Source organism: Colobus angolensis, unplaced genomic scaffold, assembly GCF_000951035.1.
Source record: "Colobus angolensis palliatus isolate OR3802 unplaced genomic scaffold, Cang.pa_1.0 Scaffold27, whole genome shotgun sequence".
NCBI classification, from domain to species: Eukaryota; Metazoa; Chordata; class Mammalia; order Primates; family Cercopithecidae; genus Colobus; species Colobus angolensis.
The window spans coordinates 4,213,437-4,227,211 of record NW_012115932.1 but is presented as its reverse complement, the minus strand read 5'-3'; the positions used below and the strand labels follow the sequence as shown (position 1 = coordinate 4,227,211).

Genomic DNA, 13,775 nt, shown 5'->3' with positions numbered 1-13,775 from the left:
ACTGCACTCCAGCCTGGGCAACAGAATAAGACCTGTCTCAAAATTATAATGCCTAGGACATTATTCATATTGAGCTTTGATTTTATTATCTCAATAATAGCTGCCTTTTCGAGAATTATGTACTGTAATTGTCATAATGTTACCTCCTTCCTCAAAAGAACTTCATGGGGTAATGGATGATCTATCAATTTTACAAAAATCACATGGAATTAACTCCAAGTAATCTGCACAAATCCTAACCGTTGTAAGTATTGGAGTCAGGACATGAAGCTAGCTGTCTCGGATTCTGAAGCCTACCCCGTTCTCTAGTATTTAAGGCCCTAGTTTCTCGACCAACAAGGCTGGTCTTTAGCAGTTTCTTGCATCCACAAAAACTTAAGCAGCCCCTCAATATTTACCAGGCTCACCCTCAGCACCTGAAAATGATGTATCTGGCCCACGTTCTTTGACGCCCCACCACTCCTCACACACACTAGCCTCATAGAATGCTTCTAACAATATTGTACAAAAATGAGTAAACTCATTTAAGTTTATAAGAATTCTGGAAAGACCCCCAAACCGGAAAGGGCTATATTCCGGTTTATTTCTTTCAACAACGTTTCCTAGTTTCTACTTGGGATTTTTCCCTAAAACCTCTCTAATATGGGTTTATTTCTTTGAAATCATGTTGTTTAAAGAATTTTAAATAACAATCTTTCCTCTGAGATGGATGATGATAAGGAAATTCATCCCCATGCTCCCACTTAAGGAAGGGGGGGGATCACCCTGCATGGGCAACAGTACACAAGCTATGGAAGCTCATCCTCCACTGCTGAAATGTCTAATCTGAGATCACAATGAGCTTCCTTCTCTTTTTCTTTCATTTATTCCACATGGAACATGGTAATTATCACGCGTTTTATTATCTCCAAGCTCAAAGCCCAACACAATATAAAAGTTTCAGTGCTCTGCATGTTAAAAAGAACTATGTGTAGTTTGCAGCCCCTTCCATTCCTGAAATTGTACGGTTCATCCTCTCTGGTAGACGCAATAAACAAACGATTTTGTGTTCCAAGCACACAACCTAAAAGAAAGGGGGAGGGCCAGCGCGCATGCTCAGTACTCAAGCCCGCCGGCCCATCCCACAGCCCTTTGCTACTGCGCCTGCGTGTGGGAGACGCCTCGCCCAGTTTACGGGCGGGAAGCACCCTGGAGAACCCGGATGGAACCCGGGCCTGGCTGAGGCGGAGGTTGTTGCGGATGCTGGTCTCTTCAGGCGCACCGCAGATTCCTGCTCGGGGGTCGGACCTGAGGAACCGCCGTCTCTACTGGTTTTGACGGCCAGAGGCTGAGCCCTAGGCTGAGCGGAGAGCGGAACTGGAGCCTGAAACAGGCGCCTAAAAGAAGCCCGAGCATCCCATGGGCCTGCGCCTCAGGCTCGGAGACGGGCGGGCGGAGACAGTGCTGTGTCTTTTTCTTTTTTTTTCCTAGCCGCTGGCGTTCTTATCTCACCCTGGAGGCTGTAAAAATCTCCGTCCTTAACAGTAACACCATCAGGTCCTATCAGTTAAGAGCTGCTTGTTATTTGCATGCATTCTTATAGTTAAACCTCCCAACAACCCTGTAAGGTAGGTACTGTTATCCCCTCTGGAGGAACTGAGGTTTGGAAAGATCCCTGCCTGTAAGTGACAAAGCCACGATCCCAGGCGTTTGCCCCTGGAGCGTCTGCCCAGCCACCAAGTTCCTGCCCCCTTTCTCCTGGCTATTAATTTTAACTGCAAAATGTAATGCTTAAATGCTCTGCCTCCCCAAACACCTGCGCCTACCATGATCTTGCATACTCAGTGGCTGGATAGAGGTTGAATTGTATTTGGTTTGGAGTTTCAGATTTACAACTGCACTTTGGTGTTTTCACTGCTGGAATGAAAATATATATATGTGTGTGTGTGTGTGTGTATATATATATATATATATGTATATTAGCATTCCCTAAATGTTTTGTGAGTGTTCACTTTTAACTGATTTTTCTCAAGTGTAATACTTTTTCATATCTACCCTTCATAAACTTGCCAAAACATTTTACTTTGTTAGATCTTTCATTAAGCATCTGAAGATAATCTCTCAAAAGAATCATTCTTAAAATGAGTGATATCTATCTATCTTAAGATAATGCTTTTTTATTATGGAAAGTTTCCGAAATACATAAAAATCGAATAGTGTAATGATGTGTACCCATCATCCAGCTTCAAGAGTTACCACCTTAAGGCCAGTCATTTCTTTTATCTCCACCCTGCTTTGTGCATGTTTGTGAGTGTGCTGAAGTATAGTATTTCAAAGGAATCCCAGACATCTTATTTCACTTGTAAATAATTGTGTCGAACACATGAGGACTTTTTAAAAACACAACCACAATACCATTATCATGCCTGTTTAACAATATCTCCTTATGATGATGATGCTTTTTAATGTTTACATATTTTAGAATATTGTAATTCCTAAATACCACAAAAAGCACAAGTGCAAATTGTGAAGTTCTAAAACAAGCCTCTTGGGCAGTAAGTTCATCTTTGAGGCTCTGGAAAATTCTTGCCACTTATTCTCCCTTTTTCAGAGGGATGGAGAAGAATACCATAAATTGATTTTCCTAAAACTTTTGTTCAAAGCAGATAAATTTTAAATTAAAATATACTTGAGAGACATAGTCAAGGTGGATAGGAAATGGACTCTTAACAGATCTTGTAATGATTTCTGATATGTTCTGTTTTGTTTTGAGACAGAGTCTCACTCTCACCCAGTCTGGAGAATACAGTGGCGTCATCTCAGCACACTGCAACCTCTGCCTCCCAGATCAAGCGATTCTCCTGCATCAGCCTCTCCAGTAGCTGGGATTACAGACACCCACCACCATGCACAGCTAATTTTTGTATTTTTAGTAGAGACGAGTTTTCGCCAAGTTGCCCAGGCCAGTCTTGAACTCCTGACATCAGGTGATCCGCCCTCCTCAGCCTCCCAAAGTGCTGGGATTATGGACATGAGCCACCATGCCCGGCCTTTTTTTGAGACAGAGTCTGTCTCTCCTAGGCTGGAGTGCAGTGGCGTGATCTCAGCTCACTGCAACCTCTGCCCCCTGGGTTCAAGCGATTCTCCTGCCTCAGCCTCCCGAGTAGCTGGGATTACAGGCATGCGCCACCACACCCAGCTAATTTTTGTATTTTTATTAGAGACAAGAGTTTCACTATGTTGGCCAGGCTGGTCTGGAACTCCTGACCTCAAGTGATCCACCCACCTTGGCCTCCCAAAGTGCTGGGATTACAGGCATGAGCCACCACGCCAGGCCCCTCTTGTAAAGATTTCTAATGTGACTAAAAACATTTTCCTTTATTCCCTCTGCCTCCCCAAATATTACATGATAAATATACATTAATAGAATACAGGAAAATAAGCATTTTATGGTAATGTCATAATTTTATTGTCATTAATTAGAAGTGGTTCTAAGCAAAAGTGGCCATGTAGTCTCATTACTTGACAAATGAAGGCTTAAGATCAGCTCTTTAAACTTCGGATTGTCTTTTTTGATTGGCAGACATCCTCCAGTTTAACAGGCTCATAACAACCGTGTAACAGATCAACTTATTTTATTGGAGTACACTTTACAACTAGTTCATCTTGGTAGATCCACTTGAAAGCTAATGCTTTAAGTAGATATTCTTGGCTTGTGATTTTTCTTTTAATGGCCAAAGTGGGCATTTGGATTTAAATGTATACCTGTTACTTTATTTCAGCCACATTCTCTGGCACAGAACTTTGGAAACTTTGGGGATCACTTATTTATCTTGGAGATAGAATGTTTTCTAAGGTCTATTTGAGCCTACCTGTGGATTATGCCTTTACTCATTGCTAAAGGGAGAGAAAGAGAAAAGACATGGTTTTCATTTTAGGTTTCAACTTTCACAGGAGGATGTCATAAGCTCAGAAAACGTAGAAAATTTAAATATCTATTCAAGCATTGGGACCATTCACTTAGAAATCTAGAATATTTGTTAGCTAAGGATTGGTTTGAGGGATATGTTTTCATTCCCCTAAATCTGACTACCTAACCAGGATGTGTTTCAGGATTGCCTGAACAACATTATTTCCCCATATTCTTTTGTTCTGCTTTTAGAGAAGATGATGTATTAGTTCTAAGGTAGTGCAGGGACATGTATATTTTCAAAGTTTCCCAGTGGTTGTGATGATATGGTATCTCTTGTCAGAGATCACTGTTCTAGTTACTATTTATAAGAATTATCTAAAATACTTATTTAGAATACAGATTCTAGGCCCCTACTCCATAGCTAAAGAATCAGAATCTCTATGGGTAGGGCCTTCTACATCCTGTCTTTGGGTTAAACCAAACCTTAGGAATGCTACTGTGTGTGTCTGTGTGTGTGTGTGTGTGTGTGTGTGTGTTCATGACTGCCTTCACTTAGAGGTATTTAGGTGGAAAAGCATCATGAAATTCCTTATTGTACTTAAGGGTGTTCTCATATGAGAGGGATTTTGCTGAAGTCTCGGTAAGAAGAATAGTTGTGTTTCCCCTGAACAAGTTTTTTTGCTTTTTTTTTTTTTTTTGACAGAGACTTGCTCTATCGCCCAGGCTGGAGTGCAGTGGCATGATCTTGGCTTGGTAGCTTGGACTACAGGCGTATGCCACCATGCCCAGCTAATTTTTTGTATTTTTAGTAGAGATGGGGTTTCACCATATTGCCCAGGCTGGTCTCAAACTCCTGAGCTCAGGCAGTCCACCCACCTCAGCCTCCTAAAGTGCTGGGATTACACGCATGAGCTACCACGCCCAGCCATTTTGCTTTTTTATGTGGATAGTATGAATCATGGACCAATAGTGTGTTACACTTAGCAGTAAGGAAACTCTGAGCCAATTTGTAGCCTACTTTTGCATCAAGGGTGGCTTAATCAGACTTAAAGACCTATTTGAAATTCTGTGCCTAAGTTGGACTCAAAACTGCTCAAGGTTCAAATAGTATTACAGACCTATTTAATCCTTAACTATTAAAAAGAACTACTATGTTCTCATAAATCATAGCTAAATAATGTGTACACATGAACAGATAATGGAGTGATGGGTAGGGGAGAGGAAGGGTGGGGTGGGAGGGAGTAGATGAGAAATAATGAGTACAATGTATGTTATTTGGGTGTCGGATACCCTAAAAACCCTCACTTCGCCACTATACAATCTATGCATATAACAAAATTGTGCTTGTACCCCATAAATATATATAATTTTTTTAACCTCCATGTCAGCATCCACCCTTCCTTATTTAGTGAATTGCTCCTTTATTCAGTGATTCTTAACTGAGGGTATGCATACATCTTTGGGGCTGAATGGAAGAAGGTGGTGGTAGTGAGATGCCCTTTCTAGGGATACAAAATGTGCTAGATATGTTTGTAACATACATTATTGAAAACAAGTTAAGCCATAACTGTAATTCACCAATAAAGGACTTACAGGTATGCGTAACTTGTCTAAGCTCAAATCTTCCGTATATAACTTGCTGGCAAATCATTTATTCCAGGGCATTAGCTATGAGTTGCTAGCTTTAAGTTAAACTATATCCTGTCGTGGCTTACTTTGAATTGACATGCTGCAGGCTATATCTTAACATATACAAGGTAGTATGTGATGACAATATAGCATGTGATGTGGCTTTGTTTTAATTCAGTTAGCCACTGGTTTTTAATGTGTGGGTTATATTTTACTCCCAAAGCAAAATTCTGTGGCATCTCTGGAATACTGCCTGAGAATTTTTGTGTGCCATGTCGAAGAAACGCAAATGGGATGATGACTATGTTCGCTACTGGTTCACCTGTACAACGGAAGTTGATGGAACTCAGCGCCCACAGTGTGTGTTGTGTAACTCAGTATTTTCAAATGCTGACCTCAGACCATCAAAACTGTCGGACCATTTTAACAGACAGCATGGTGGTGTAGCTGGGCATGATCTCAATAGCCTGAAGCATATGCCAACACCGTCTGATCAGAGTGAAACCTTGAAAGCATTTGGAGTTGCATCTCATGAGGATACTTTATTACAAGCATCATATCAATTTGCATATTTATGTGCCAAAGAGAAGAATCCTCATACAGTAGCTGAAAAGTTAGTGAAACCTTGTGCACTGGAAATAGCACAAATAGTTTTGGGACCAGATGCACAAAAGAAGCTTCAGCAGGTACCCTTATCAGATGACGTGATCCATTCTAGAATTGATGAAATGAGCCAAGATATCTTACAGCAAGTTCTAGAAGATATCAAAGCCAGTCCTCTTAAAGTGGGTATTCAGCTTGCTGAGACAACTGACATGGATGACTGCGGTCAGCTAATGGCATTTGTGCGATATATAAAAGAAAGAGAGATCATAGAAGAATTTCTCTTCTGTGAACCATTGCAGCTATCCATGAAAGGAATAGATGTGTTCAATCTCTTCAGAGACTTCTTTCTGAAGCATAAGATAGCACTTGATGTATGTGGCTCTGTTTGTACTGATGGTGCCTCCTCTATGCTAGGAGAAAATTCCGAGTTTGTTGCCTATGTGAAAAAAGAGATACCTCATATCATAATCACACATTGTTTATTGAATCCTCATGCACTTGTCATAAAGACATTGCCTACAAAACTGAGGGATGCTCTGTTTACTGTGGTGAGGGTAATAAATTTCATCAAAGGGAGAGCTCCAAATCATCGCCTATTTCAGGCTTTCTTTGAAGAAATTGGCATAGAATATAGTGTCCTCCTTTTCCATACTGAAATGAGGTGGCTTTCCCGAGGCCAAATACTTACTCACATTTTTGAAATGTATGAAGAAATAAATCAGTTTCTTCACCACAAAAGCAGTAATTTAGTTGATGGCTTTGAAAATAAAGAGTTTAAAATTCACCTAGCATACCTGGCAGATTTATTCAAACACTTAAATGAACTCTGTGCATCTATGCAGAGGACTGGGATGAACACAGTATCAGCTAGAGAAAAGTTATCTGCTTTTGTTAGGAAGTTTCCGTTTTGGCAAAAACGAATTGAGAAAAGAAATTTTACCAATTTTCCTTTCCTTGAAGAAATAATTGTTTCAGATAATGAAGGAATATTCATTGCAGCTGAAATAACACTGCATCTGCAACAATTGAGCAACTTCTTCCATGGATATTTTTCCGTTGGAGATCTTAATGAGGCAAGTAAATGGATATTGGATCCATTTCTTTTTAATATCGATTTTGTTGATGATAGTTATTTAATGAAAAATGATCTTGCTGAATTACGAGCTAGTGGCCAAATCCTAATGGAATTTGAGACAATGAAGCTTGAGGATTTCTGGTGTGCCCAATTCACAGTGTTTCCAAACCTGGCAAAGACAGCTCTAGAAATCCTTACGCCATTTGCAACTACATACCTTTGTGAGTTGGGATTTTCATCACTTTTACATTTCAGAACAAAGTCCAGAAGCTGCTTTAATCTGAGTGATGATATCCGTGTGGCTATTTCAAAAAAAGTTCCTCGTTTCTCAGACATCATTGAACAAAAGCTGCAGCTACAGAAGTCACTGTAAGCTGATATACTTTTTTAATGTATAATTTTAATCTTAATATCATTGTAAAATTAAACTAATTCTGTTTCTTCTCTTTCATATTTATGATATACTGAATTCTTTATCTAAAAAACTTAACAACTTTAACTTTGAATGAGGCATGTGAAAATGTGTTTTGAGAATAAAAACACAAACAACAGAAAGGATTAAGTACTACTGACTAGTTGCTATCATGAGATTTTCCTAATTCTGAGTATCTGTTTAATCTGTTCATATGGTATGTAAAAAAGATACCTAAGCACTAGAATATCCAGCTAAATGGTGCAGTAGGCTAGGAATTGAGCCAGGAGAAAAGAGAAATATCCCAGAAGTCAAAAAGGCAAAATGACAGATTGAGTTCGCCCATCTTTGTTATGGAGAGGTTAATGAAATCAGAAGAGGATTATGAAATACAATGGGAAAAGGAATGATCTGGCTTATATAAGACTTATTTTTAAATATGCTCTTTGGAGTTAGTCTCACAATGTCCATTCCCCTAGCTCCTATGCTATATCATATCATATTAATAAATAGCCTAATATGTTAATCACTGTTTGTCATCTTTAAATTACTTCAGAACTCCAGGTTATCAAGGCTGCTGAAAAGGAGATTCCTGAGCCTTACCCTAGAGATTCTGATTAGCAGGGTCTTTGATAAGGTCAAGGATCCTGATTCGTAACCAGCTTTCCAGACTGTTCTGATGGATTCTTGGATTCTTGTGTCCTCTGGTTTCAATTTTTCCTACACTTATTTTTTCCTTTACCCTAATTTTGTCACTTATATTACATCTTATATGTATTTTTCTAAGTTCAAAATGTCAGAGTATAAATCTTAATTAAATTGACATGAAATCAATGGAGTAATTCAAGACCATCACAAAATTCCCCATGGGAATCTAACTTAGCACACTTTTCTGGATGAAAATTTGGCAAAATATTTTTTAATTTAAATACATTTTCATTTATATTTTTAAGCATTAATGTTTTATCAAAGTACTGCATGCTGAAGGCTGGGAAAAAATGATATAGAGAGTCCTATAAGGAAAAGCCACAGTCCCCTTCCTGCCCAGTTACCCATTTCTTCTGTAATTTCTTGTAATTCTACCCACATCTCTTAAGCAGTATGTTCATACCATAAGATATAGCAGTTATATCAGCTTTAAAAGTTATATATTGACTCCCCTAGATAATAAGTAAGGATTGAATTTATAAAATATCCATCTCTTCTGCTCCCCTCAATTTCTTATTATTATTACACTAATGTTAGGCTCTTTGTTGGTTATTTATAGTTCTTTGATTAAGATTTTTTCCTTTATAAATTTATCATATGGAAAGAATCAGGAATGTCTCAAAGTTTTACTTATAAGGTGGCTAATCACAGCATTTTTATAATACTGAAAAATAAAAAATAAACCTGAAGGAAAATGGAACCTGACTACCAAATTTAGATGCCACATTAGTACACAGATCAAAGTTTATATTTTATCAGTAATTATAAATACATGCCTTTTTTCACTTAAAAATGTAGTAACAATATAGGTCCTAATTTTCCTATTACAATCTAACCTCAAAGACAGTGGGAAAAATTTCCAAAGCTAATATGGAAATCTAGATGTGTAGGCCAGCTGTGGTGGCTCACGCCTGTAATCCCAACACTTTGGGAGGCCAAGGTGGGCAGATCACTAGGTCAGGAGTTCGAAACCAGCCTGGCTAACATGGTGAAACCCCACCGCTACTAAAAATACAAAAATTAGCCAGGCATGGTGGCATGCGCCTGTAATCCCAGCTACTCTGGAGGCTGAGACAGGAGAATTGCTTGAACCCAAGAGACAGAGGTTACAGTGAGCTGAGATCGTGCCACTGCACCCCAGCCTAGGTGACAGAGTGAGACTCCATCTCAAAACAAAACAAAACAAAAATCTAGATGTGTATATATAAAGTTTAATCTGTATGCAATTCTAAAAGTAGGAAGGAAGTAGGAATAGGGACATGGGCATGTATGAAACCTAGGATTTAACAGTATAATAGAAGGACCAGGATGAAATGACCTTTGATAGCCAGTCTTTCATTAGGTCTTAGACTAAATTAGTTATTGCTGCTCTGAAACAAAAACTCAAAGGACATTTTTAAGGAAATGGCTAACTAGGACTTTTATTCATTTCCAAATTCTACAACAATTTATTTTCTCTTGATCAAATGAAAGAGCTGCAGTGTTTTCTAAAATGAAGGAATTTCAATTTTTTTTAGTTTAAAAATGTCCCACAATGGTACATATATTGGAATTTTTAGTCACGTGTTGGTTTCTTTTTTCCCAAAGAAGAGATAATTATTTTTCTTACGTTTTATTTTAGGATCATTGATAAATTTTGAAAAGGAATAAAATATAAAATAACAATCTTCATGACCAGCAGATGTCACTCTCTGTGTAGGTTTGAATGAAAGCAACTTTACTCTCATTACAGATTTTGCCAAATAGCTGATTTTAAACATCTCTAGAAAAGGTACTAGTGGCTCAAATTTAAAATTCCCCATCTGAGCCTCTGTGGACTCAAAATTGGGCAGGCAGAACTCTGTTAGAGCCAGTAATCACAAGACTGCAAGAAATCACTGGGAAACAGAGGTGGGAAAGAGAAAATATTAATGACTTTTTCTGTGATACAAGCATGTGGATTTTTGACATCCTCACTGTCTAAGTCACCAAAAGCTGCTTAAAGTTAGTAAATAATAGGTCAGCATTTTCAGGCATGAGCCAATGAAAAGCAAAACCAAATAGACTTACACTTTTTTTTTTGTGAGGCAGAGTCTTGCTCTGTCGCCCAGGCTGGAGTGCAGTGGCAATCTCGACTCACTGCAAGCTCCGCCTCCCGGGTTCACGCCATTCTCCTGCCTCAGCCTCCTGAGTAGCTACAACTACAGGTGCCCGCCACCACGCCTGGCAAATTTTTTTATGTTTTTAGTAGAGACAGGGTTTTACCATATTAGCCAGGATGATCTCTATCTCCTGATCTCGTGATCCACCCACCTCGGTCTCCCAAAGTGCTGGGATTACAGGCGTGAGCCACTGCGCCCAGCTGACTTATACTTTTAAAGAGTGAACTTGATGATACTTGAATTATATCTCAATCTTTTTATTTTTTTTTTTTTTTTGAGATGGAGTCTCACTTTGTCACCCAGGCTGGAGTGCAGTGGTGTGATCATGATCTCAGCTCACTGCAGCCTCCACTCCCGGGTTCAAGAGATTCTCCTGTCTCAGCCTCCCAAGTGGCTGGGATTACAGATGCCCACCACCGCATCTGGCTAATTTTTGTATTTTTAATAGAGATAGGGTTTCATCATGTTGACCAGGCTGGTCTCGAACTCCTGACCTCAAGTGATCTACCTGCCTTGGCCGCCCAAAATGCTGGGATTACAGGCATGAGCCACTGCACCCAGCCTCAATTTTTAAAAATAGGCTCTGAGGCCAGGTGCAGTGGCTCACACCTGTAATCCCAGCACTTTGGGAAGCTGAGGCAGGAAGGCTGTTGGGGTCAGGAGTTCAAGACTAGCCTGAGCAACAGATCAAGACCCCATCTCTACAAAAAAATAAAATTAGCTGGGCATGGTAGCACATACCTGTAGTCCCAGCTACTTAAGAGACTGAGACAGGAGGTTTCCTTGAGGCCAAAAGGTTGGGGCTGAAATAGGTCATGATGGTGCCATTGCACTCCAACCTGGGTGACAGAGTGAGACCTTGTCTGAAAAAAAAGAAAAAGACTGGGCACAGTGGCTCACAGCTGTAATCCTGGCACTTTGGGAGGTCATGACAGGAGGATCACTTGAGCCCAGGAGCTCGAGACCAGCCTGGCCAACAAAGTGACACCCTTTCTCTACAAAAATTAGCCCGATGTGGTGGCATGCACTCCCCAAAAAAGTAATTCTTTTTATTGCCTAATTGCCCTGGTTAGGACTTCCAAGTACAATGTTAAATAAAAGTGGTGGCTGGAAGCAGTGGCTCACGTCTGTTATACCAGCACTCTGGGAGGCCAAGGCGGGCAGAATGCTCAAGCTCAGGAGTTAGAGACCAGCCTCATCGTCCTAGCTACTTGGGAGGTTGAACTGGGAGGATCACTTGAGCCCAGGAAGTGGAGGCTGCAGTGAGCTGTGATTATGCCACTGCACTCCAACCTGGGCAATAGAGTGAGACCCTATATCAAAAAAAAAAAAAAAAAAAACCTGGATATTTATAGTATGGTATACAGGTTTGTTTTTGTTTTTGTTTTTGTTTAGCACTAAATTATATCAAATACTATGAGTATGGCTTTAATATCTACCAGGCATTTAGAAACATCAAATTTGAAGCTTTCAAAGTCTACCTTAATTTGAGGGACAGTGTAAGGTTATTGTCTGTTGTAATTTGTACTTCTAAGAATAAAGAGAGACCTCAGGTTATTTTACTTTTGTTTTACAAATTTGCTGTAAATCTTACTATAATTCAGCAATGGATTGAGTCCTGTCTCAGCTACTTACTAGCCGTATAAACTTTGTAGTTCTTGGCATATAGGAATCAAGAGATCTGACAGTCTGATCATCTTGTTTTGACCTGCTCACCATTCATTCATTCACTTCCTTCTTTTAATAATAACACCCTGATTTTTGTTGAGGAACTGTTTTCCCCCCACTATCAGTCCATATTACCCCCTCCTGGCTAATTAGTTAGCTGTAGTACTTTTGCTGGAATTAATGGGAAAGATGCTATACATGCTAAACTAATACGGTGTGTCTGGACTTCCAGTGGTCAGTTTTGCTACCTGTATTAGGGTTCTCCAGAGGGACAGAACGAATAGGATGTATGTATGTGTGAAAGGGATTTTATTAGAACTGGCTCACATGATGCACAAGGCGAAGTCCCACGATAGGCCATCTGCAAGCTGAGGATGAGAGAAGCCAGTAGGGATTCAGTCTGAAAGCCTCAAAACTAGGGAAGCCAACAATGCAGCCTTCAGTCTGTGGCTGAAGGCCCTATAATCCCTGGCAATCCACTGGTGTAAATCCAAGAGTCCAAAGGCTGAAGAAGCTGGACTCTGATGTCCAAGGGCGGAAGGAGCAGGAGGACGCATCCAGCATGGGAAAAAGAAGGAAGCCAGGAGACCCAGCAAGGAAAAGCTATTCCACCTTCTGCCTGCTTTGTTCTAACAGAGAACAAATGTAAGCTGTAAATGCTTACATTAAAAAGAAAAGTCCACTGAGCGTGGTGGCTCACGCCTGTAATCCCAACACTTTGGAGGCTGAGGCAGGTGGATCACAAGGTCAGGAGTTTGAGACCAGCCTGGCCAACATGGTGAAAACCCGTCTCTACTAAAAATTAAAAAATTAACTGGTGCGTGGTGGTGGGCACCTGTAATCCCAGCTACTTGGGAGGCTGAGGCAGGAGAATCATTTGAACCCAGGAGGCAGAGGTTGCAGTGAGCTGAGATCGCACCATTGCACTCCAGCCTAGAGGACAGGGCAAGACTCTGTCTCAAAAAAAAAAAAAAAAAAAAGAAGTCAGTAACCTAAACTTCCACCTAAAGAAACTAGAGAAATAAGAGCAAACTAAACCCAAAGCAAGCAGAAGGAAGGAAATAATAAAGATTAAAGTGGAAATAAATGAAACTGACCAACAATAGAGAAAATCATAGAAATCAACAGTTGGTCTTTTGAAAATATTAACAAAATCGACAAACCTTAAGTTAGACCTAGAAAAAACAGGAATGAAAGAGGGGACATTACTAATAACCTTACAGAATCAAAGAAGGAAATATGAACAATTGCATACCAACAAATTGGATAACCTAGATGAAATGGAAAAATTAATAGAAAGGCACAAACTCCCAAAACTGACTCAGGAAAAACTAGAAAACCTGAATAGACCCATAACAAGTGAAAAAATTGGGTCAGTAATCCAAAACAATCCAAAGAATCAGAGAAAGGCTCAGGACCAGATGGTTTCACTGTCATCTGATGAATTCTACCAAATATTAAAAGAATGCCAATCCTTCACAAATTCTTCCAAAAAAATGAAAAGGAAGAAACACTTACCTCATTCCATGATATCAAACCAGACAAATAACATGACAAGAAAACTACAGACCAGTATTCCTTATGAATATGCTTATAAAAATCCTCCGTAAAATACTACAAGCTCAATCCAGCAATGTATAACAA

At 39.7% G+C, this 13,775-nt stretch overlaps 1 protein-coding gene across 2 annotated transcripts; it reads left to right on the top strand.

Annotated features, from left to right (window-relative positions):
• The first annotated feature begins 1,147 nt into the window (after positions 1-1,147).
• ZBED8 (zinc finger, BED-type containing 8) lies at positions 1,148-8,140 on the top strand. 2 transcript variants are annotated; one of them, XM_011947706.1, is made up of 3 exons: positions 1,148-1,607; positions 3,762-3,835; positions 5,745-8,140. In XM_011947706.1, the coding sequence occupies exon 3, from the start codon at positions 5,794-5,796 to the stop codon at positions 7,573-7,575; it is 1,782 nt and encodes a 593-aa protein (XP_011803096.1). In that variant the 5' UTR covers positions 1,148-1,607; positions 3,762-3,835; positions 5,745-5,793; the 3' UTR covers positions 7,576-8,140. The 2 variants fall into 2 exon arrangements, with proteins under 2 accessions (XP_011803096.1, XP_011803095.1); XM_011947705.1 differs by lacking the exon at positions 3,762-3,835.
• Positions 8,141-13,775: the final 5,635 nt, after the last annotated feature.

Excerpts from the sequence above, each read along its gene's own strand:
- ZBED8 (XM_011947705.1), top strand. The coding sequence starts at position 5,794 with ATGTCGAAGAAACGCAAATGGGATGATGACTATGTTCGCTACTGGTTC.